Below are 24,129 nucleotides of genomic sequence, written 5' to 3'. Positions count from 1 at the left end.
CACCCCACCTGGAGCCATGGTGGGAGGGGCCTCCCCGGGCCCCTCTGGGCTTTTGGACAGACACAGGCAGGACACCGCACATCTGCCTCAAATCTCCCAGCCCAGGTAGCCTTAGGAAGGGGTTCCCCGTGACCATGCAGGCTCTGCCTCCTGGCAGGGCTGCCGCGGATTTCTGCTTTTGCCACCTGACGCTGCCCTTTCCTTGCCTCCAGAAACCAACCATGTTTGACATGAGCCGGGAGCTGGGCTCCAGTGTCTCGCTGTACAGCCGCAAGGTCCTCATCCAGACCAAGGCCACCAACATCCTGCCCACGTGGCTGCGCTTCATTCGAGGTTCGGTGCCAGTGTCTGTGCCCAGCCGTGTGGGCTGAGGCCCAGGAGCAGGCTGCCTGCTCCAGATGCCAACACCATCAGAAAGGTCTCATCTTTGATGAGTGCGGGGTCAGGGCAAGTCACCACAGCTGCCGGCTGGTGAGCCGAGTCCTCACAGCGTGGCGCCTCCCAGGGAGCTTCCTGTCTTCAAACACTAGTCTTGGTTGATTTATCCATGATATGTTACGATTTTGAACAGAAAACCCAGGAGGTAGTTTTGAAAGAGGGTCCAACTGATGCTGAAATCGTAGAAACTGTCCCGGCAAAGGCTCGCCGGCCTTGCTTGCTTTCCTTCCGACCCCCATGGTTGTGACCTGGGCTCTGCCTGAATTCTAGGAAGACAAGGGACTTTGGGAGGAGAAGCCCCCGAGTGTCCTCCCTTCTTACCTACACTCGGCCTGTGTCTCACAGGTGTGGTGGACAGCGAGGACATCCCCCTGAACCTCAGCCGGGAGCTCCTCCAGGAGAGCGCACTGATCAGGTGAGCAGCTGCAGGACACAGTGGGCACCTCACCGGGTTCGCCTTTGCCACGGAAGGCCCAGGCGGGCTTGAAGCTGCTGAGAGCAGAGGGTGGAGCTGAAGGTGCCCAAGGGAGCTATGGGCCTGGAGAATATGAACAGGTCACGTGTGCTTTGCCCCATCTTTTACTTCACGCTTTTGTAAGAGGGGTTTGGAGACTGACATTGAGGAGAATTGCTGCCAGTTCCAGGAGATGTTCCCTCCCTCGGCCAATCCCTATCACTCAATCCTGGGGCAGCCGTGGCAGGGGAAGTTCCATGCAGGGCTGTTTCTGGATGGACGAGGCAAAGGACGGTCCCGGAGCCAGGAGAACGTCTGACCTTGGTCCAGGAAGGTCACTAATGGTGTGAAGGAGACAAGGGGTGGGCACTGAACTTTCTTTTGGAGACATCGCTCTTGGAATCCTCGTGAGCTGGGGTGGCCGAATTTCTCCTCCCCCATCCTGATCATAGCAGTAGCTGCTATTTACTGAGCATTTATTCTCACCCAGACTGTACCAAGCCCTTCCTGTGCAGCCTGTGTCATCCTTGCAGGTGGGAGCCACTAGGTCTCCATGTCATAGTTGTGGAAACTGAGTTACAGGGAGGTCACACCCGACAGTGAGTGAACCTGTATTTGAACCCACGTTTTCTGATCTCAGGCATGTGCTCTGCCCCCAGCAGCTGGGACTGGGCTGACCCAGACGCTGGCAGGACGCAAGGCTGCAGGCGGGGGTGTGTCCGGCCACTTGATCACTGCTGGTGGTTTTCCAGGGCTAGGTTGTCAGTCTGAGCACTCATCTTGACCAGCAGAGTCAGACTTAAATGAAATTTTTTAAAGAAACTGAAAGAAAAAGTAGAAACTTGATGCAAAGTACATTTTTCCCCTGAACCCTGGGAGAGTAAGTTGTCCACTCTATGCCCATCGTCCCCAGTTATCTCAGGGTGTGTTTCCAGAGAACAAGGACAGTCTCCTCCTAGCCAGCACAGCCGTCAGTTGGAGTTGACATGGTGCAGCTGCCACGTCTCATCCTCAGACCAATCCACGTTGCACACTTGTGCCCATCACATCCTCTAGAGTAGGAGGGTCCAGTCCAGAGTTACACAAGCCTTTAGTTGTCATGTTTCTCCAGTCTCCTGGAGGTTGGCCGAATTCCAGTCTCCCTGACTTTCAAGACCTGGATGCTTCTGAAGATGTCAGGCCAGTGATTCCGTAGAACGGCCCTCTGCGCGGATCGTGATGCTCCCTCATGCTTAGGTGCAGGCGTAGCGCAAAGTGATGCATCCTGTCAGGTGGCGCACGACTTTGAGTTGTCCCCTTACTGGTGATGTTCATGTTGACACTTGATTAAGGGGGTGTCTGCCAGCCTGCTCACGTGGTTACTCTTTTTCCTCTGTAATTAGTAATGATGTTATGTAATGGGGTGGTATTTGGCAGCTGTGTGTTCATTTCTTACAATATGCATGTGCTTTTCTTAATATCTGTATAACTGATTTGCATGACTTGATTTCCTGTTTTATTCAAGGGCTATAATCTGTTACTGTCATTGTTTATTTTGATGCCCAAACTGTCCCTGATTTAGCAGGAACCTACTCAGGCTGACTCCTTTGCCCTTTGACCTATTCCCATTGTGCTTTGAGCACTTCTGTATTGAGTTCACCCAATACCAACCAGCACTGCCGTGGTCTTGGCCTTTGCTTCCCTTGACAGTGAGGAATCTGCCTCTGATTATCCCTAATGTGTTTACCTCTGACCAGTCCCCTTCATGTTACCAGTCTGCCATCGCTGCTGCCCCCCTGCCCCACCAGCTCCCTGCTCCTTCACCTGCTTGGGCTCCGATGCCACACGGTGGGCTAAGGGGGTGTCTGTCAGCCATTCTGCCAGCTGCTTGCTGTCCCCAGTCTGGATGTCCTCTTCTGGGGTCCTTGGGCTCTGACACTCCACACCAGGCTCCTCCAACCCTCACCCTGCATGGACACCCTCTTCGTTTCATCCTGGCTGCTGTGGCTGCCCCACCACAGATGCGGGTGCTGCCCCTTGGCTGAAGGACTGAGTTATTCAGGATGGGAGTGGAAGAGGATAAGCTTAAATGAACGTTAAACATTATTGTTCCCTTACCCTGGGTTATTAAGGAAACAAATGGTAATTTCACCTTTAGGAAAGGCAGAATATTAAGGAAATTAAAAAAAATACTCCCTAATACCACTAATAGTGTTGCTCACGATTTTATGTAGTGCTCTGGTAAACACCCTAATACACAAGATCCCAATTTTGTAAAACTGTAGTGCACATATAGTATATCCAGTATAAACCCAAGTTTATACAGCATTGATCCTAATTATGAAAAATATAATGCACAGCAAGTAGTATGTATAGTCTTTGCATACTTATATATGTACCCTGTAATTTATCCATATTGGGATTTTTCTAGTTTTTCTTTCAACCCAGGCACTTTCTCATGTTTTTAAGGATCATATCATTAGAGGATGTTGATCTTTAATGGCCGTGTAGCTTTCCATCATTCATTTCAACCTGTTCTCTGCAGTTGAACACTGAGCTTGTTCATAATTGTTTTCTTTTTTTCTTTTCTGTAATTAAACTTGCTTCAGAGCTTATTTATTTATTTTTGGCTGTGCGCGGGCTTTCTCTAGTTGTGGTGAGTGGGGGCTACTCTTAGTTGCGGTGCGCGGGCTTCTTATTGCGGTGGCTTCTCTTGTTGCAGAGCCCAGGCTCTGGGCACGCGGGCTTCAGTAGTTGTGGCATGTGGGCTCAGTAGTCGTGGCTTGCGGGCTCTAGAGCACAGGCTCGGTAATTGTGGCGCACGGGCTTAGTTGCTCCAGGGCACGTGGGATCTTCCCGGACCAGGGCTCGGACCCGTATCCTCTGCATTGGCAGGTGGATTCTTAACCACTGCGCCACCAGCAAAGTCCCATAATTGTTTTCTATTTTATGTGCTACAGTGAAATTCCTGGTCCATAAATCTTGGTGACTCATGAAGGTGTAATCTCAGAACCATAGTTTTGTCACTCTCCACAAGGTTGCGGGGGGGTGTCAGCTAGCATCCCTGACTCTGGGGGGCGCATGTCTCCTTAACTGGTGTTGGCCAAGGGTAACTTTCTGGTATGTTGTCTTCACTTCTCTGATTATTAGTGGGATTGAACGTTTTTTCATATCCTTCTGGCTGTTTGTATTTCGTGAAAGTTGTTCTTTTGTGATAAATGCTTTTCTGTTCATAGGAAACTCCAGGGCGTTCTACAGCAGAGGCTGATAAAATTCTTCATTGACCAGAGTAAAAAACATGCTGAGAAATATGCCAAGTTTTTTGAAGATTACGGCTTGTTCATGAGGGAGGGCATCGTGACCACGGCTGAGCAGGAGGTCAAGGTAGGGTCTGGGTTTCTGGGCCTTTCTCTGGGCTGCCTTGGGCTGTGGAGGAAGCTGCTGGAGATCAGAAACCTGAGCTTCCCAGGACGTGATGATGGCATAGCCAGGCACCCCAGTCACCACTCCCAGGGGTCAGAAAGTGCAGCCTTTGGCCTCTGGACTCCGCAGGTGGTCCCAGCAGGCCTGGCGTGCACTTGAGCACATGTCCAGCTCCTCCAGTGCCCTCATTTGAGGGGAGTGGGCATTTAGTGTCTCTTCCCCCAAGGGCCTGGGGGGCTTGGGGAGGTCACAGAAGTCAGGACAGGAGAGGTGCCTGGTTCACGGGGTGGGGAGGGCAGGTGAGGTGTGTGTAGTCAGGGCAGTTCATCATGTGATCGGTAGAAATCCATCAACACTGTGCCACTGGGTTAATTGCGCAGTTACTTAAAAATGATGAGATTGTTCCATAAACATTTATTGGCCACTTTTAAGTTGTGATACAGTTTCCTTACAATAAAATTCACTCTCTTAAAGTGAACAGTTCATTTAGTACCTTCACAGGTTGTACGTCCACCACCGTCTGGTTCTGGAACATTTCCATCACTCCCAAAAGACACATGTCCCCATTAGTCACTCTTAGCGCCGGGGTTTCATCTTTTGCTCCAGGACAGCAGCAGGGAAGGAGGGTGACCAACCATCTGGGGTCCCAGGGTTTGTTCTGCAGGCCATGAGGGAGGGTGGGATGGGGCCTGGGCGCTGCGGCTACCAGCCTGCTCCCCCCAGGCCCTCATCACCCTGGGCCCTCCTAACCCTGGTTGTTGGCACAAGGACTCCAGTGGCTCCAAATGCTGCCTGCTCGGACTCTCCACTCATTCCTCTCTGTGTTTGTAGGTAGCGGGACCCAGGTGGTGCCAGAGGCTTTTCTGAGTGCTTTATAAACACTGACTGACTCAGGGTTTTTTTAAATAAATAAATAAAGTTATTTATTTATTTATTGGCTGATTTGGGTCTTCGTTGCTGCACGCAGACTTTTCTCTAGTTGTGGCAAGCGGGAGCTACTCTTCATTGTGGTGCACCGGCTTCTCGTTGTGGTGGCTCCTCGTTGCAGGTCACGGGCTCTAGGCACACGGGCTTCGGTAGTTGTGGCACGCGGGCTGTAGAAAGTAGGCTCAGTAGTTGTGGTGCACGGGCTTAGTTGCTCCGCGGCACGTGGGATCTTCCCGGACCAGGGCTCAAACCTGTGTCCCCTGCATTGGCAGGCGGATTCTTAAACACTGCATCACCAGGGAAGCCCCTTACTCAGTTAATGAGGATCTGTAACATGCACAAGAGCATGAGCTTAACCTATGAACCTAGAGCCTGGCTCGCCGGGTGGGCTCCCAGATCCCTGGTTTTGCCTGTTCGTCCCCCTTTCATCCCCACCACATCACTCTCTCATCTGGACCTCCCCTCTGGGCACCGTGGGTTGTTGGAGATGAGTCGTGGCACAGACAAGGCAGTTTACTGTCAGGTCACGTCCAGGCTGGTGCGTCAGGGAGCTGGACCCCAGCCTGTTGCTGCTTCTGTCCTTACAGGTGACTCCCTCATGGAGTCTAGATGCCACCAGCATCTCAGCCGACAGGAGCAGATGGACAAGCCCCTCCTTTCAGGGCCTGTTCTCCGAGTCACACACCCCACTTAGGCTTGTACCCCCTGGGCCAGGACTCGTCCCCTGGCTGTGAGGAGGGCTGGGAAGTGTGTACTTCACACCCGTGTCCCCTGCTTGGCGAGAGCCAGGGTCTGTGACTCGAGACAGAGGGAGGATGCTGGGTCCAGAGTGGGCTCTGCCACGGACAGGGCCTAGCCACTCCTGGGACCGTTTTTGTAGCTCACCTGGAAAGGCCCTCTCAGCAAGGCCCTGGGCCACCTGTGGTGGAACGTGCTCTCCGAGGTCCCCTGAACTTCTGACATGGGGCCCAATGGACAGCACTGGAGTCCCTCAGAGCTCCCCAGGGCCCGAGCCAGCCCAGGGCGCCGTCCCTGGGCCAGGCTCCCAAAGGAGCTGCCTTGGCTGCAGGACACGGTCACCAGGCGGGTGTGAGGCCAGCCAGAGCCTTTCCTCCCTTAGCTGAAGGCTCCCGAAGTCTGTGCCCCGCTGTCGGGAGGCTTTCAGAGCCAGGACCTGGAATGAGCAGTGACCTGGCCTCTGTCTGTCTACAGGAGGATATCGCAAAGCTGCTGCGGTACGAGTCGTCGGCACTGCCTGCTGGGCAGCTGACCAGCCTCCCAGACTACGCCAGCCGCATGCAGGCCGGCACCCGCAGTATCTACTACCTGTGCGCCCCCAACCGCCACCTGGCGGAGCACTCGCCCTACTATGAGGCCATGAAGTGGAAAAACACAGAGGTGGGTGAGCCGAGGGGCAGGTTTGGCCCCTACCGGGCCTCCCTGCACTTGTCCTTCCCTTGGGGCCAGGTCAGAGGGCGAGGGGGTCTGAGCACTGAAGGAGGGTCCCCATGCTCACTGGGGAATGGCTGAATGTGCCCACGATTCGGGAGAGCGGAGCAGTGAGTCAGCATCCAGGGTCACAGAGGCCGGGCCGAAGCCTGCCTACTAGTTTGGGTCTTTCTAGAAGGTGACACAGGGATTTCTCTATAAATAGCATCACTGCTTCTAAGATATAGCCAGAGCCTCCCTGACAGCCGTCTGTAAACCACTGCGTCCACAAGGCCCAGGAACCCCAGCACCCCCTGCATGGCCCTCAGATGCTGGGCCCAGCCCGCAGCCCCAGCCCCTGCTCCGTGTCCCTCTCCTGTCACGGGCAGAGGGTTCCCCAGGCCTGATGGAAGCCATTTTGGGTCCTCACAGGTTCTCTTCTGCTACGAGCAGTTTGATGAGCTGACCTTGCTCCACCTTCGTGAGTTTGACAAGAAGCAGCTGATGTCTGTGGAAACAGACATCGTTGTTGACCACTACAAGGAGGAGAAGTTTGAGGATGGCTCCCCAGGTCGGCTTGCTTCCCTTCTCTCTGGGCACAGGTGTGGATGGTGGCCTGGGGTGCCGATGAGGCCAGGCAGGCCCGAGGAGCTGGCACTGTTTGCTACACGGCCTCTTCGTTCTGCAACAGTGGGTCTATATGGGGTTTTCTTTTCACAGCTTGCCTTCCTAAGATTGATAAAGCTTAAGAGAATCAGACATTTTAAAGCCCTAACAAAATTATATGGGCCTCAGGCAATCAAAAGTATCCTTTCTGGGGTCCAAATTTATCTGCTTAATTTTAGATGAAGAGTGTTCTGGTAGCTTCTGTCGTTGTGCCAGTGGCTGGCAGGGTGGAGGGAGCCTGCCGATGGGAGCCTATGGGGAGGGAGTTGTGGAGACGGCCTCCAAGCTCACCCTTCTGCTCTCCTGTAGCTGGCGACCGTCTGTCAGAGAAGGAGACAGAGGACCTGACGGCCTGGATGAGAAACGCGCTAGGGTCCCGTGTCACCAACGTGAAGGTGAGGCCTCCCAAAGACGGGCCACTACCCAGCCACCATGGCCCTTGGTGACTGCACAGCTGGCCAGCCTGCTTGCTCTGGTTGCTGCCGCTCCTGCATGTGTGCGCTCGTGAGCACGTAGCCACATGTGCCCGGGGAGTTGCTGAGGTCGGGCGGGCAAGCTTGGCTTCGCCTCCACTTTGTAGAGCAGTTGGAATGAAGAAAGTGGAAGGTGAGCTGCTGAGGGCCTGGTGGGCAGGCAGAAGCAGAGAAGAGGTGTCCCCAGTTGGCCTCCCCAGGGCCGTCCTCCTCCAGGCCTAGAGCTGCTGCAGCGGCTGAGGACACAAGGGCGTACGGTCCAGCTTGGGTTCTCAGTGGGGGTTCTGGGTAGGCTTTAATGAGCTAGGAACCCACTGATCCAGCTCTGAGCTGCAAGAGAAAAGACAGTCACCAGGGAACAGGTGTCACTGGCTGAGGGACATGTTCAGGAGTGGCCCCAAAGGGACAGGCAGGTGTGCAGGGTAGGGAAGGTGAAGAGCAGAGGAGGGCAGACCTGGGGGCTCCATGGGAGGTAGCAGTGGGTCTCTGAGGGAGGCGAGGGCTTCCTGGCAGGGAGCAAGGCGTGTGGCTGGGGTTTCTCTATGTAACACACATATGTCCATGCTTTACAGCGGTGACTCATTTAAGGTGGCCTAGGAGGTAGGTAGAATTCTCGTCCGTATCCTATGAAGGAAACAGGTAGAGCGCTTCCGCAGGTCAGGAAGTCGTGGAGCTGGATCCTTACTGTGCTGCCGGGAAGGGGGCAGCCATGGGCCCAGCAGGGTCTCTGGCGTAAGTCAGGAGGCCTGAAGCCTATGGGGCTCGGTGAGAAAAGGTGTATTTGATGAAATAAAGGCCAGAGGGAGCCACAGGGAGTGGGTGGGTGAGAGCACCGTCTGCAGTAAAGATGGACACAAGATTGAGGAAGAGGCTAGGCCAGGGGAAATGGGGTGGCCAGTCCTGGCGGGTCTTCAGACAGTTGCTGTAGGACCTGGAAGTGGACCCTGTGAAGCAGAGAAGTGCAGATAACACCAGGCAAGATGGACCTTGGATGGTAACTGATAGGTTAGAAATTGGTAGCTTTGGAGTGTAGAAGAGGAGGGAGTTCCCAAGCAGGGTATGATTCGTTAGCAGGCGATTGGGAGGGAGAGAGGGAGGGAGGAGCACTGCTGGTTGAGGGTATGTCCCTGGAGACCTGCGTTCTCCTGTCTTGTCATTTGGGGAAGCTTTATACCTGGTCAAGACCCTGCCAGGGCCCGTCACCCCCGGCCTTGCTTGCAGGTGACTCTTCGGCTGGACATCCACCCTGCTATGATCACAGTGCTGGAGATGGGGGCCGCCCGGCACTTCCTGCGCATGCAGCAGCTGGCCAAGACCCAGGAGGAGCGTGCTCAGCTGCTGCAGCCCACGCTGGAGATCAACCCCAGGTAAGGCTGCTGGCTCCAGGCCTCTTGGGCCCAGGGCCCTTGATGCCCAGGGGATGGGCATGCTCATTTCTGACCTGCCAGGTAATCTTTTAAAATTGTATGTGAGTGTGTGTTCTTTTATTTATAACACATAGAAAGTGCATAAAGCTTTTGGACAGTTTGATAAATGTTTATAAACACTCGTGTAATTGAACTGTATTAAACTATACCTATGTGACGTTTAACAAAACTGAATCTTGCCGACACCCAGACGCTCCTATTTTCCTCCCACTTGAATTCTGTCCCGCTCTCCAGGGAGAACCACAGTCCTGATTTCTGTGTCAGTCACTTCCTCACTGTGCTTTATGGTTTTTCGGCTACTTGTGCGTCATTACACACAAGCTCAGTTCTGCCTGTTTCTGAACTTCACGTGAACGGACCCCTGTGCACAGGTTCCCTTTGAAGCCTTCCTTTCTTCTCTCGGCGTGTGATCAGATGCATTCATCTGTGGGGGGTGACTATAGTTTGTTCTTGTTCACAGCTGAATCACAGGGTATGAATCTACTCAGCACAATTATTTATTCTATTTTGATAGACATTTGGGTAGTTTCCATTTGGAGGCTGTTGGGAACACATTGCTCTGAACATTCTTGTCCCCCGTCTGGTGCTGCACATGTGTTTCTCCGGGATGTGTGCCCAGGCGTGAAAGCACCTTATCCTCAGCTGGGCTGAGTAAGGCCCACTGCTTCCAGAGGGCAGAGCATGGGAACCCAGGTCACTGCAAATTAGAAGGCTACTGTTCTTTTTTCTGTTGGGCTTTAAAAAAAAAATTGATTGGTAGTTCTTTATATATACTTTAACAGTTGCAAATATCTTTTCTCACTGTCTTTTCACCTGTCTTTTAAAGAGAATTTCTTAATTTTAATGTAATCAAATGTATATACATTTGTTAGAGATTTCTTAGGACCCCAAAAAGCATCTATTCCAGACATGAGTTTCTTCTCCTGCATGTCCTTCTAAAAGCTGTATAGTTCTGCCCTTTCATGTTGGTTGAGCCCATCTCTAACTGGCCTGTCTGGGATTGGGGGCTAAGGGGGGGTTCTAGTTTCATCTTATTCCATGTGAACACCCTGTTGCCCACACTGTTAACTGTGCTGCCTTCTCAGATGAGTATCTCTTGGAAACTTATGTTTTCCTTAGAGTTCTTGTACATTTTTTAGTTATTTGATGTGTCTTTATTGGATATTTTGAAATTTCATTTTCTAACTGTTGTATATGGAGACAGTTTCTTTTTTGGAAATTGACTGTATACAGCAGTAGTTTTTTACATGAAGTTACATAAACAAGTTACCAAAAACGCTAGAAAAGTCCATAGTCTCACCCCCACCACAGTCACTGTACCCTATTTGGTATATTTTCTTGTGGACTTTTGTCTTATTGTGGGTTTTGGTTTTTTTATATACTACATGCCTAATTTTTTTATTCATCACCTATAAATATTTTTCCATGTTGCTTTAGAACCATTAATTTACTTAAAACTACTGGGGAGTAGGGGGAAGTGCCTTTTCCAGTTTCTGAGCCAAATTACTAGCAACACAATTACTGGGTGAAAAGATCTAAATTGGCTCATGGCTGGCCACAAAGAGCGTTGGACGCCTCTCAAAGGAGCTGTCCTGGTTGGCAGGTTGGCATAATGGGTGCAGGCCTGTGTAATGGGTGCACAGTTCCCAGCTGTGAGTCCCCAATAGAGATGGATGCTGACTGGACACCCCGTTGCCTTAACTAGTTCTGACACAGAAGCAGTTTTGTAAGATAGCTGTGCAGAGTGCTCGTTTCTGTTGCCAAAAGACTCTTATTTTACAGATTTGCTTTAAAATTTGTTGGTATGTTCTTTCGGTTGAGAATTCTAAAGAACTAAGGGAGTTCATGGTGAACTCCCCGGCCCCCCCATCCCCAGTTTCCTCACGTATCTTCGGAGACACTGTGTGGGGCCTCCTCTGGTACACTTGCTGTGCAGTGTGCTCACCTTGCTGTGTAAAGCGTTTGCTACTCTGAACAGCCCTGTGAGGGGAGGGAATCATCTCATCTCAGACAGGGACCAAAGACACTCCTGCTGTCCTCTGAACCTTTCCCCAGTGCCTTCAGTTTTATCAAACATCAATTTTTGCCATTCTCTTAAATTATACCTTATAATTTTGATGTATGTTTCCCATTGTATTTTTTCCTGTGCAGAAAATGTTTTTTTGTAGTCAGTTATTCTTTTCTTCTGACTTCTGGGTTTGTATTTTGTTTAAAAAGGCTTTCCCCTTCCGAGATTATAAAATACTTCTTCCCTGTTTTCTTCTAGTATTATACTTCTTTGCTTTTAATTTTTACATTTAATCTTTGATCCCTCTGGAAATTAATCACGTCGGAATCTGTTTCCTGGGTGCGGCCCAGTTATCCTGTCTTTATGAGGTACTAACGAAATTCCTATATGAATTGGGCCATTTATACATTGTCCACTTTGTTGCACTGAGCTGTTACCTTTTCATTTTCCAGAACTGTTTAATTACTGGAGCTTTATGTTTTAACTGGGACTTCCTCCTCTAACTGCTCTTCCGTGTTTACTTTATAAATTTTATACTAGATTTTTTAGATTAAAGGAATCCTATTAAACATGGATTAATTTAAGGAAAGTTTCACTTCTATTTATGGTCCACTTATCCAAGAACTATAACGTGTCTTTTCATATATTAAACTCATCTTTCTTTACCTTAGTAGTGTTTATATCAATTTTAGTATCAAAATTTTTGCTGGGTTTTCTGGGTATATAATCTATAATTGATCATTATGGGCTTTATTTTTTATACTGGACCTATTACCCTTTTTTGCATGTCCTGATAACCCCAACATTTCAGAAAAGTCACCGGAGCACAAAGTTAGAGGCTGTGTGTGCACCCCCAGCCCTGAGCTAATAACTTCTGGTGGTTTCTGTGTTCAGGCACACACTCATCAAGAAGCTCAGTCAGCTGAGAGATAGCGAGCCTGACCTGGCCCAGCTGCTGGTGGATCAGGTGAGTCTGCTGGAGAAATGCGAAGAGTAAACTGAGGCATGGGGCTGTCAGGCTCCCTCTTCCTTCTCTCTCTTTGAGGTCCCTGGGTTGGGATCAGGCCTCGCTCACCCTCCCACTAACAGCGAGGTGCTGCCTTGCCTTTCAGATCTACGAGAATGCCATGATCACAGCGGGGCTCGTCGATGACCCCCGACCCATGGTCAGCCGCCTGAACCACCTGCTGATCAAGGCCCTGGACCGGCACTGACAGCGGTGAAAGCCCCAGGTCCTCCTGCCCAGGGTTGGGGGAGGTGGGTGGATGGGGACGACGACGCAGGAAGGACTGGGTGCTGCCGATGAGAACACCTGCTTTTGAGCTTATTCACTTATTAAATGTATTCTTAGAGCTTCTGTCCAGACTGAGAAGGTGGGGTGGCTGGTGACACAACCTCCAAGCTTACGATGGAAGCGGGTACAGTGAGGAAAAGCCCACCTTCCTCTAATTCCAGTTGCCACGGTGGTGGGGAGGAGCAGGGGCACTCAGGACCAGGCACTGGTTTCCTAAACTCTGTCCCCAGCCTTTGGCTGTGTCGTCTCAGTTCTTGGCGACAGGCTGCAGAGCGGAGGTCGCTGGCCAGGCCCCACTCACGTCAGGCTCTCTTCAGCATCACCTCCACCGGGTAATGGTCGCTGATGGCTAGGGCCTGTGGGGAGACAGCCATGAGCGCAGGGACACCCAGACATCTAGTACTCTGCACTCAGGCTCCTGAGACCAGTTGGGATTTGGGCCTGGGAAAAGGAGACCAAGAGGCACCCAGGGCCACAGACAAGTGGCTCTTTCAAGTCAATGAAAAAAGCAGTGGGTCCAGGTCTATGTTCCTGTGTCCCAGGCCCCTATTAGAGCTACGTGACCAGGACACTTACGATCTGGTCACTCAATCCGTATGCAGCTTGGAAGTCAAAGGGAGCAGCTGAGTTGGGAACCACAGCATCTTGGAGCAGAGGTCCTGCAACCACGATCCTGCAGCATCAGACACAAGAGAAGGTCCCCTTCAGCCCACTGTCTAGCTCTGTGCACTTACACCTTGGATCCCAGCGTGTCCCCCCAGCTCCTCTTGGTATGGTAAATGTCACACAGTTCCACTGTTCCCCAACTGCTCTCAAATGTTCCCATGGGGCCAGTCGGGTCCTGGCTCACTGTCACCCCAACACTGAGCAACCTGGGCCCCAAACTGCACACCACTGACCAACCTACATATCCCCCAGTGAGTGTTATCCCTAAATGGGCTTCACCCCCAAACTAAGAAATGCTGCTCCTTTCATTCCATTTCCTAAGTGGACTGAGTGAAGCTCAGGAGGGTGCATGTCACAGGGCTTGGGAACCATTTCTGAAGCTGGTCATGGAGGCTCCCTCATCCCTGCCTGGGGGCTCAGAGTGGGCCCGGGCCCTGCTCACCTGTCGTAGGCACAGTGCGTGGATGTAACGGTGGTGTCGGCAGTGTCAGGAATCAGCCACTGGAAGGGGGGGCTCCTGCGCAGGCGGATGGATGACCACTGCGAGGGGGTCACGTAGCTGCAGCCAGCATTGAAATCACCCATCAACATGATGTCCTACCAGGAGACACACACTGGTTGGCCTGGGGCAGAAGGGGGGCCCCAGAGCCCAAGGCTGCGGGTGGGGATGGGGGTTGCCTCACCTCCAAGTCCCACTTCTGCCAGACATCCAGGTAGACATCATAGAGAGAGTCGATCTCAGCCACCGCATCCGATGGGGCCGCATGCAGGGGAACAATGGCAAACTCCTTGATCTCTGTGGAAACAGGAGTCATACTGAGCCGGTGCGGGCTGGGCTCAGCCAGGAGTCGGGCTGTGGTGGAGGACACATGAGCCAGTCTTTGAGGGTGGACGTTTTCCTAAGTAATTCCAATGTAAGACCAAAGCACAAAGGGTGTGGGGCTGCAGCACGAGACAGCTTTCCAGGTGTCTTGGGAAGGGCTGGGCGGGGCACTCACGTGTGAAGGGGGAGGAGAACTTGACCACAGCTGGCTCTCGGCTGAAGCTGTCATTCCCACAGGGCTCACAGCCATCATCGTACTGGTAGCTGTCCAGCACGGAAACCTGGTCGGGTCTGCAGAAGGCCAGGCCAGAGGGCAGTTAGCCTTGGGCCAGGGTGCCAGCTTGTCTTGGTAAAGTCACTTTCTGCCACGTCCAGGTGGGCAGGGGGCCCGGCCTTAGCACCGCACAGACCCACTGGCCCGGAGCTCCTGCCATGTCCCCCTGCCTCTGCACAGGCTGTGAGGCCAGCTCAGGGCCCTGCTCTATGGCCCCAGTTCTCGCCCCCACACCCGGAGGGGAGGGGCTCACAGGCTCTCTAGACCACACCCCAGCCTCCTGTCAGCACCCTCTGAGGAGGTGACCCAATCTACCTGAACAGGAAGAGGTAGCGCTCCTTATAGCTGTTGCGTCCCAGCGGCTCACTGACCACAAAGTGATAGGTGTTTGGGTCATCCCTGGATTGAGGAAACAAATGTCCCGGTCGGGGTGGGGGGCAGTCCGTGGGGACCCTCCTGCCACCTATATACATCTATAGCAGGGCTCCTGCCCACATCCCTATCTCTGGGGCCTGGCTGAAGTGGCACACCCTCTCCCATCCACGCCTCCCGGGACCGCACTGTCACCCACTGGTTGAGTTTGTCCAGCAGCCTCCCTACGGCCATCAGTTGGTTGTCTCTGACCTCCTGGACGAGGGCGATATCATAGCGACTCAGGATCTGGGGACAAGGCCACAGTACTGCTAAGCGGGGCAGGCTGGGTGGAGACTGAGGCATCCGAGCCTGCCTGCTGTGAGTCACAGGGCCGACCTGCTCCTCCCAGACACCTTCCTGTCACGGCTTGGCCTGGGACTTGCCTGGGACGTGTCAGACATCCCACCACCTCCAGCCGTGGTGGACGGCACAGCAGTGACAAGGACCTGTCCCCTTGACAGACAGGTGGGCTGAGACCAGAGGCTTTCAATCCCCTCCCCCGATCACCACCACTGCCGATCACCCTCAGGACTGACCACTGGCCCAGGGGTCCCAGGGCCTGTTAGAGGGCCGTCCCCTTCCACCACCCTGAGGACAGGCCAGCCTGGATTTACCTGCACAATGTAGTTGGAGAGGGTAGCATTGGACATCTTGGTCTCCCCAAAAGTCTGGATGTTGAAGGCTGCTATTCTCAGGGACAGGGCCTGCTGCAGCAGGCCAGCCAGGGTGAGCAGCACCCCCATCAGCCTGGCACCCCTCATTCTGGATCAGGAGGAATGTTCACATGTGGGCCTGAGGGTGGCAGACTCAGCACTCTGGCCTCCCTGAGTCCAGCTGCGCAGAGCTGGTAGAGCCCAAGGCTGAGTAAACCCTGTCTTTGTGGGCTATGCCAAGCAGGCCAGGGTGAGCCTCTGAGCCCTCTCACCAGCATACAGAGAGCCAGACACCAAGTGCCAAGTAACAGGTGCTGGATCTTCTCACTCCTCACCTGCCAGCAGATGAGCCCCTGTGAGGGTCGCCAGCCTAGGAAGCCCCTGACACTGTGGGTGGGGCACCAGCTCACCGCCCTCCCTGCTCCAGCCGCCCTCCCCTCTGGGATTGGCCAGGGCTCTTCCCAGGGTGGCCACGGTCACCAAGAGGGACTCCATGGGGCTTATGGGCCTGGTACCCACCTTCCACAGGCCACGGGTCACACAGCCCTTGGGGCACCAGGCACACTCACCTGAAACTTGACTTTCACAAAGACAACAGGAATTCCGCCAAGAATCAAGAATTGATACTCTTCGGTAGCAATTTTCTCCTTTCACTGCTTTAAGAAAAAAATTCACAAAGTGTTAAGAAACACAACTGTGAGCTGCTGCAGCTCCAAATCCTCACACAGGGAATGTTCGTCCCACCTGGGGTTTTAAAGGTTTAGGCAGCTGTGACCTTTCCCAGGGCATCACCTGGAGGACACAGAACAATAGCGCTGCCTGTGGGGCTTTCCCAGCAGGTGGGTAGCTGGCATGTGTTTATTTCAAAAGGTACAGGTCTTTCCTGCTGTAAAGAGCACCTGATGTTTGCCCTTGGTTTTAAAAAGTCAAAAAAAAAAAAAAAAACAGCCAAAGGCTCTGTGTCCTTTGCCCAAGTTGCTCTCCCAGGGGTGGGGAGCAGATGCACTGGAGGGCAGGGCCCTGGCTACTCCTGGCTGCAGGCCTTGAGGTGACCTTGGAGCTAGCAGCCAAAGCCAGACATTCCATGTTGCAAATGGAGCCCACGGTGGCTGCTCTCCCAGGACCCCATCTCTCACCAACTCCAACCCCTGCTTCCTAATCCTTCAGTTGTGACGGCTGCAAGCACCCTGGCCAGGAGTTGGGGCTCTCAACAGGGCGCACATGAGATGCAGCATCGGGGGCTGCAGGGTTGCGGGCACCAGGGAGGGGCAGGGGCCGCAGAGTCCACCTCACTTGCCAGCAAGGCAGCAGGAAACCTTCTTGTGGAGAGCCTGTGCATTTCACACACAGGTGACAGGAGTGGCTGGGTCATAAGGACACTGTCAGGCAGCAGCTGAGGGTCCATGCCAGGCCATGGGTCCAGTCATTTCATTTGGAATCCTTGGCTTTCCCATTTGTGTTCATTACCTGTGGCTGCTGTAACAAGTCAGCACAAACTTGGTGGCTTGAAACTACAGAAACTTATTATCTAATAATCTTAGAGCCCAGAGTCCAAAATCCATTTCACTGAGCTGAAACAAGGTGTGGCAGGGCTGCACACGCTCTGGAGGCGCTGGGGGAGACCCTTCCTGCCTCTTCAGCTTCTGGAGGCTCCTGGTGTTCCTTGGCTTATGGCTGCATCACTTCAGTCTCTGCCTCTATCATTATATTGCCTTCTCTTCTGTGTCGGTTCTCCCCCCTCAAAGATACAGGTTATTGAGTTTAGGGTCCTCCCGGATAATCCAGGCCTGTCTCCCCATCTTGAGATCCTTTTTTGCCGTGTGAAGTTAATAGTTTGCAGGGATTAAGACATGGAGATATTTTGGGGGGTATTATTCAGCCCATCACCCTATCCATGGGGGCTCTGCCCCATTTCGGGGTTGGAGGTTGTGGTCTCCAAGGACAGCCCTGCAACTGTGAAGGCTGGGTCCCTCCCTGGAAAGGAAGGGTCTTGCAGTATAAAGGGGAGTGTAGGGCTACGGGGGCCTGGGGGTCAGGAAGCAGGAGGGGCCTGAGGGGAAAAGTCAGCAGGAGCCAAGGTCAAAATCAAAGTGCCATGGATGTGGTCAGCTGGTCATGAAGTAGGAGGACACAGAGGGATTAAAAACAACTCAGAAAGTAAACCAAATTCAACAAGACCAGAACCCCCTGAAGTAATGAGAACATGCTGACGGACAGCTCCAGCAGTCAGTAGGAATGCCAGTCAGCTCGTGTGTACCCTGATATGGCATCTACAACATGGGGTCACGTGGCCTGGCCCTCAAGCTGCCAGAAGCCCCACTGCAGCCTTTTGCAAAGGTTTGATTGCTGACTCTCCTGTTTAAAATCCCCGAGGCTTCAAGTGTGTCAAAATCCAGACCCCAACCACCAGGCAAGACCATCAATGTATTCAGTGTAGGTGCCTTGACACTTTTCTTCCATAGGTATCTTTCCTGGATACACAGTTGCCAGACCTTTTGAGGGGAGCATGAGAGCAAACCAGTAGGCAGCAGAGCCATGGCTCACACAGAAGACACCCAGACCCCCCAGTTTTCAGCATGTGGGACACAGTCACCTGTTTGTTGGCACCCCTGTCCCCCTCTCAACCAAATGCTGCCCCTTCTCTGGGAGGTGCCCTCCCTCCCCAACCTGTCAGAAGAAAGGTCCCAACGGTGGCCTCATTTGCACAAAGTGCCAAGCTCTGCTGCCATATTGGCTGCTCTAAGTCAGGCCCACAAGAGAGGCAGGCAGCACAGCCGGGAAGAGCCTGGCCCAGGAGTCAGGGATTTGGGGCCCAGACCAGGCTCACCCACTGCACCTTCAACCACTTTGAACCTCAATATCTTCATCTATAAAATGGGGATAAAACTGTCACTGCTTTCCTCTTAGGTTTGTCTTAAGGATCAGCAGACATAACATTATTCTACAGAAGAATCATTTCACATCTTAAAAATTCATCTTATCCCTAAGACTAGTAACCTTCTCAGCTATTATATTTCCATCACCCTTTTAACTTTCCCTCATGGACCTCTTTTCCATTTGTATCAGTCAGCTGTTGCTGTGTAACAAGCAACTCCAGGATTCAATATGTATGGCAGTATGCATTTTTTTCCTCATGCTCACAGGTCTGTAGGTTAGCTGGGAGGGCTCTGCTCCCTGGGCCTCCCTCTGGGCTGGGGGGGGGGGGTAGGCACTGGGCTGAAGGGGCTGCAGCTAGCATATATGCTCTTCCAACATGGTGGAAGGTGGAAACTTCCAGAGAGGTGAACAGAAATACATGATGCCTCCAGAAGCCTAGGCTCAAAATCTGCATGATGCCACTTCTGCCCATATTCTTTTGGTCTTAGCAAGTGACAGGGCCAAACCCAACACCAATGGCAGAGTCAGGGGTACACTCCTCCCGTGCCAGGCTCCACAGTGGAGACAGAATGGGTGCCAGGGAAGGGAGGAAGCCCAGTGTTGCTGGCATTTTTCAACGTCACATTAGCAGGGAAATGGGTGCAGACAGCAGACCGCTTTCTCTGATCAGGGTGAGCTATTTTTACATCAACCCCGAGAGTCTGCCACACTCTTTAGTTAAACTAAACCTGTTCAGATACAGGAAGGGGAAATGACGCATCACACTGAAGTAATTAAGTCGGGGTCAGGTCTTGAGTTCTGAGGCGTTTTAAATCAAAGAATAGGGCTTCCCTGGTGGCGCAGTGGTTAAGAATCCGCCTGCCAATGCAGGCGACACGGGTTTGAGCCCTGGTTCAGGAAGATTCCACATGCCACGGAGCAACTAAGCCTGTGCACCACAACTACTGAGCCTGTGCTCTAGGGCCCGCAAGCCACAACTACTGAAGCTCACACGCCTAGAGCCCATGCTCCGCAACAAGAGAAGCCACCACAATGAGAAGTCCGCACACCACAACAAAGAGTATCCTCCATTAGCTGCAACTAGAGAAAGCCCGCGCACAGCAACAAAGACCCAACTCAGCCATAAATAAATAAATAAATTTATAAAAAATAAAATCAAAGGATAAAGAGAAAATCCTCTAAGCACTGAAGCTGGGAACACGATAGCTTCAAAGGGACATTTGCCATGTGCAGGCTGTTGGGCTGTGAGGGCAACAGTGAGTGCCACAAGACCCAGTGAGCCATCCCAAAGAATTGCTGGGGGTGGTGGTGGGGGACTTGCACACCAACATGTGGCCCAGGAGAGAGGACGTCCACAGACCCAGAGGGAAAAGGGAAGGGCACAGAGCTGCAGTTTCTAAACAATGCACTGAAGAACCCCCAGCCCACAGTGAACTTGCAGGCACAGCAGGATGCCTTTTACTTTTGAGGAAAATGGTGATACTAAACATCTCTGAACACTTCATGGTTTCAACATCATATCTTGCTACACTCCTTTCCACTATTTCATGTCTGCAAAGCTACGTTTCTGGCAGTTATTGAAAAAACAATTACTGTGTAAGAATCAATGTGGAAAAAGCAACAAGGGTGGCAGTGTCCAATCTGATTCCAAGATTCAAGAAGAGCCGATAGGCACACGTTCCACCCATAAATAATTACAGTTACTTAAAAATGAAATGAAAAAAATTTTAAGTTTACATTATTTTCCAAATATCTACTGTAAGTTGCTAGGATGTCAATACATAACTTGTTTGGACTTATGTATTTAAAAATGGAACTGTTAGGTACTTCTTTTGGCCTATAAGTCCCTTAAAATAATTACTGAACCTTAACTAGAAGTGCTCTGAACTGCGAGTTTGGGAACTTCTAGATCTGACATACACAGTGGGTATGCCCCCCTCCCACTATGGCCCTGCCTCCACCCAGATGCTCAGATACCTGAGGCTCATTTGGGTCCCTGTTTTCTCTCAGCCCCACCCCAAATGCATCCTGAGTCTACAGTCCCCTCTGGCTTTGCAGCTGCGACACCTGTCCTTTGCTGAACACAAGCAAATCCGCCCATTGGTCTCCCTGCTCCCAGAAACTCTCGCCACAATCCCAGTAAACACACAGCATGCAGCACATCTTGTAAATGTGCAATCAGATCACCTTTTTCTCCTGCTTAAAATCTGTCATCGGGGGACTTCCCTGGTGGTCCAGTGGCTAAGACTCCATGCTCTCAATGCAAGGGGCCTGGGTTCGATCCCTGGTCAGGGAGCTAGATCCCACATGCCGCAATGAAGTTCCTGTGTGCCACAGCTAAGACCCAATGCAGCCAAACAAACAAATAATTTTTTTTAAAAATCTATCATCGGTTTCTCATTGTCCTTATGAGGAAAGCCAGGGCCTACCAGGACTTGTGCAATGCCAGCTCAGGGTGCCGCTCTGCACGCAGAGCTACCCACCCTGTCATTCCAGTTCAGCTCACCATCACCTCTTCAGGGAGGCTGCCCTCTCCCCAACCCAACCCTGCCACCAGCGTGGTCCCAATGTCATCTTTTCCATGACCCTTATCACTTGTTTTCCTTGTTTTAGTGTTTGCTCTTACTTGCTTACACCGGTTGAAGGCGGCCTCTGGACTAGAACACAATCTGCACAGGAGCAGGGACCTTGTCTATCTTGTCCATGAAACTGACCAGGCCTAAAACAATGCCTGGAAGGTAGAAGGCTCTGTGCTCACCTGTTCCTCACCTCCTGTCCCGCAACCTCCCATGTGAGAGAACGTCCCTTCCTCATGGACCTTCCAGAGAGAACCCAACATGGTTTCCTCTCCTGAAGCACAGGAGACACTGCAGGGTGTCCAAGTTGCTTCTGGACACTTGGTCTGGGCTGACCAGAAGCTCCCAGTAGCCAGTGGCTCTTGTGTCCTCCCTCACCCAGATTTGACCTGGATTCCTCCTCTCCCCTCAAAAGCGGTTTTCGCTGGCCCCAAGACAGAGCATTTTAGAGGACAAAGGGGCTTCCATCTTTTACTTGAGATAAAAGGCCAATGTCTTTGCTGTGACATTGCTTTAATCCATGTTAGACAGCCTGTGCAGGTCAGCAGTCATCTCTCTCAGCCCAGCCACTGGCCTTGGCCCATGACCCCACCTTAGCTCACCATCCCTCTTGAATTTATTTCTGTTCATTATAAGGAAGTCATTAACCCAGGATGGAAAATTTCTCAGAACATGCGTGTGAACTGCTACAATCCACAACAGTTTCAAGGTCAAGCTCAGCACAGCCCCGACCCTGCTCCCTCACCCCCAGTTACGCCAGTGCCCCATGTCAGTGGAACAGGCAGCACTTGGGTTCCATGGTCCACGAGCCTGAGCAGCAATGTGCACACCCCTTGCAAATCACAGACAAGCCTCCCTTGGTTCCCTGTCCCACCAAAGGCATTTTCTAAGGTTTATGTTGGAGAGATTAGCATACCTTTAGCCTGAGCCCATGAGCACAAAGTTCCTGTTGCCTGAGACCCTTAAAGATTTCACTAGAGTCATGGAGCTCAATGACTAGACTGCCAATATGCTGGTAATGTTTCCAACAAGGCTGCAATGGAGAGCGATCCCCAAATTCCCAAGCCCCCTCAGTCTCTCCCAAGCACAAAGAACCTCCTCAGCAGGCCCCCCTGCCACTGCCCAACGGGTTTACAGAAGGGCTCAGAGGGCCCAGGACAAGGAAGCTCACAGGATAGTGCGAGCTGGTCATGGTGGGGTTTGCAGAGATATTTTCTATTGATCTATCTTCCAGTTCACTAGTCCTTTCTTCAGCTGTCTCTCATCTACTTTTAAATCCACCTACTGAATTTTAAATTTCAGTTATTGCACTTTGAATTTTCACTTAATCTTTTATGAATTCTAATTCTCTGTGAAACTCTCCACCTCACCTATTTCAATATGTTAGTCAGTTATTTTAAAGTCCATGTCTGCTAACTCCAATATCTTATCTCCTGTGGGTCTGTCACTCTTCCCCCCCACTCCCCCCATCCTGTTTCTCAGTGTACCTAGTAACTTGACAGAGTGTCAGGCACTGTGTGTGACAGATGGTTGAGGATCAGGATGGTGTCTCCCTCCAGGGTGGGCAGCAGAGGGGAAGGCCACCTCAAGCCACTCCAGGGCTCAGCTAACGCTAAACTCATTCCACAGTCCTTGTAAAGTCCAATCTACCTGTGGTCCCCAATGGTCCAAGCCGAGAGCCTGGTATTTCTTAGGGCCATTCCTCCTTGGCAGGCTCTGAACTCTTCCCTAGCATCATGAAACTGCCAAAAAGCCAGCTGTGCTTTTTTTTTGTTTGTTTGTTTTTGTTTTTTTTTTTTTTTGCGGTATGCGGGCCTCTCACTGTTGTGGCCTCTCCTGTTGCGGAGCACAGGCTCCGGGCGCGCAGGCTCAGCGGCCATGGCTCACGGGCCCAGCCGCTCCGCGGCATGTGGGATCTTCCCAGACCGGGGCACGAACCCGTGTCCCCTGCATCGGCAGGCAGACTCTCAACCACTGCGCCACCAGGGAAGCCCCAGCTGTGCTTTTTTAGCCACTTTCTGCTTCTCTGGCCTCCTTCCTCTCAGGGATCTTGGCCCTCAGGTCCCACTGCCTCAGCAGGCCCAAACCCCCAGCTGTCTCCCCAGTCCCGCAAGGTTATGCGGAGCTCCTCTGGCTTCTCTGCCTCTGAGCAGCTGCTCCTGCCCAGCCCCAAAGGGAGAAGCCAGTGCAGGAAATAGGACTCACCTCTTCAAGCTCCCCTCTGAGTTGCGGGTGCTGGGGTAGTGCTCCAGTCCTACAAGCAGATGCTTTCTGAATTATGGTCAGTTCCTTGAGTCCTCGTCAGGCACTGGTCTGCCATAAGCTACTCCATTGCCAGAAGCAGTCTGTTTTCATTACCTGGAATGAGTCATTGAAGCAGAGCGCTGGACAGGATATGGTTGATAACTAGGCAAGCTGGTCCAACTAGCAGGCCGTGTGGACATCTCTGAGCTATAAATGTCCTGTGCAGAGGTATTCCACCCGATAAGAGGCGGCCAGAAGGGAAACAGACCATCCCTTCCTGCCCGACCAAGAGTCTCTAGGACTGAAGATCTCCATATCCTGTCTGAAATCCACAGCATTTGTTCTCATCAGCCCACTCCTAAAAGTGAAGATGGCATAGTGCCAGGACATAGCAATTCTATATTCCATAAACTTGTTCTACAGCTCCTCAGAGAATGGAGCATCTGTCCTCAGCTCAGGTTTACTACCTCACTCCTAGAGAAGAAGCCTTGGGGCCTGCAGACTGCCAGCTCCAGGCCTGTTTCCTTTCTGGGGACTCTGCACCCTTAGCCAGATGGGCAATGCTGGTTTCTGAGAACTGTAAGTACCTGCTGTGCTTCCTGCCCAGAACCAGCCACGTGGCTTATCTATAGACACTATAGTTTATTTCACATTGACAGTTTCAACAATGTTTCCCAAAGGGGATCCTGCCTCAGGGCCTTTGCACTGTTCTACCTGAGCACTCTGCCTCCAGATGGCTACATGGTTTGTCCCTCCCTTGACTTGAGCCTCTGCCCAGATGTCACCCTACCATAGCATCCTACTTAGTAGCAGGTTTTGTCCCACTGTTCTATCTCCTTTACCCTGCTTATTTTTTCTTGCCCAACAATCACATCTAACATACAATGTATGGTCAGTCTCATCCCACTGGACATAAGTCCCACAAGAGCTGGGGCTTATGTAGCAGCACCTAAACAAGGCCTGACCCATAGCAGGTGCTCACCAACTACTTGCTGAATGAAAAGATGAATGTCAGGCAGGGACTTTCTTGGCAGAATAATGTCTTTAGATGCTCCAACCTTTTCAGCTGCTCTGGTTGTGCCCAT

At 52.0% G+C, this 24,129-nt stretch overlaps 2 protein-coding genes across 5 annotated transcripts in view; one reads left to right on the top strand and one right to left on the bottom strand.

The window, feature by feature from the left end:
* Positions 1-12,546, top strand: part of TRAP1 (TNF receptor associated protein 1) — a 44,636-nt gene extending 32,090 nt beyond the window's left edge. For both annotated transcript variants that reach the window (XM_029220286.1, XM_029220287.1), the window contains 9 exons: positions 213-333; positions 784-853; positions 4,108-4,255; positions 6,434-6,619; positions 7,082-7,220; positions 7,625-7,710; positions 9,010-9,155; positions 12,118-12,190; positions 12,336-12,546. In XM_029220286.1, the coding sequence (XP_029076119.1) occupies positions 213-333; positions 784-853; positions 4,108-4,255; positions 6,434-6,619; positions 7,082-7,220; positions 7,625-7,710; positions 9,010-9,155; positions 12,118-12,190; positions 12,336-12,437 (1,071 nt within the window). In that variant the 3' untranslated portion in view covers positions 12,438-12,546. The remainder of the gene's footprint in view (positions 1-212; positions 334-783; positions 854-4,107; positions 4,256-6,433; positions 6,620-7,081; positions 7,221-7,624; positions 7,711-9,009; positions 9,156-12,117; positions 12,191-12,335) is intronic.
* DNASE1 (deoxyribonuclease 1) overlaps positions 10,584-24,129 on the bottom strand; it is a 30,183-nt gene continuing 16,637 nt past the window's right edge. The window contains exons 3-12 of one of the 3 annotated variants that reach the window (XM_029220288.1): positions 23,006-23,158; positions 15,917-16,003; positions 15,309-15,456; positions 14,852-14,940; positions 14,596-14,679; positions 14,182-14,297; positions 13,867-13,979; positions 13,626-13,780; positions 13,094-13,190; positions 10,584-12,873 (exon numbers count right to left, since the gene is read on the bottom strand). In XM_029220288.1, coding sequence (XP_029076121.1) covers positions 12,820-12,873; positions 13,094-13,190; positions 13,626-13,780; positions 13,867-13,979; positions 14,182-14,297; positions 14,596-14,679; positions 14,852-14,940; positions 15,309-15,455 — 855 coding nt within the window. In that variant the 5' untranslated portion in view covers position 15,456; positions 15,917-16,003; positions 23,006-23,158 and the 3' untranslated portion in view covers positions 10,584-12,819. Of the gene's footprint in view, positions 12,874-13,093; positions 13,191-13,625; positions 13,781-13,866; positions 13,980-14,181; positions 14,298-14,595; positions 14,680-14,851; positions 14,941-15,308; positions 15,457-15,916; positions 16,004-16,091; positions 16,108-23,005; positions 23,159-24,129 lie in introns of those variants that run through there. The other 2 variants (XM_029220289.1, XM_029220290.1) reach the window with 2 other exon arrangements.

This window comes from Monodon monoceros, unplaced genomic scaffold, assembly GCF_005190385.1.
Source record: "Monodon monoceros isolate NGI ecotype Baffin Bay Population unplaced genomic scaffold, NGI_Narwhal_1 Super_Scaffold_13, whole genome shotgun sequence".
Taxonomy (NCBI): domain Eukaryota; kingdom Metazoa; phylum Chordata; class Mammalia; order Artiodactyla; family Monodontidae; genus Monodon; species Monodon monoceros.
This window is presented reverse-complemented; position numbering and strand designations above follow the sequence as displayed.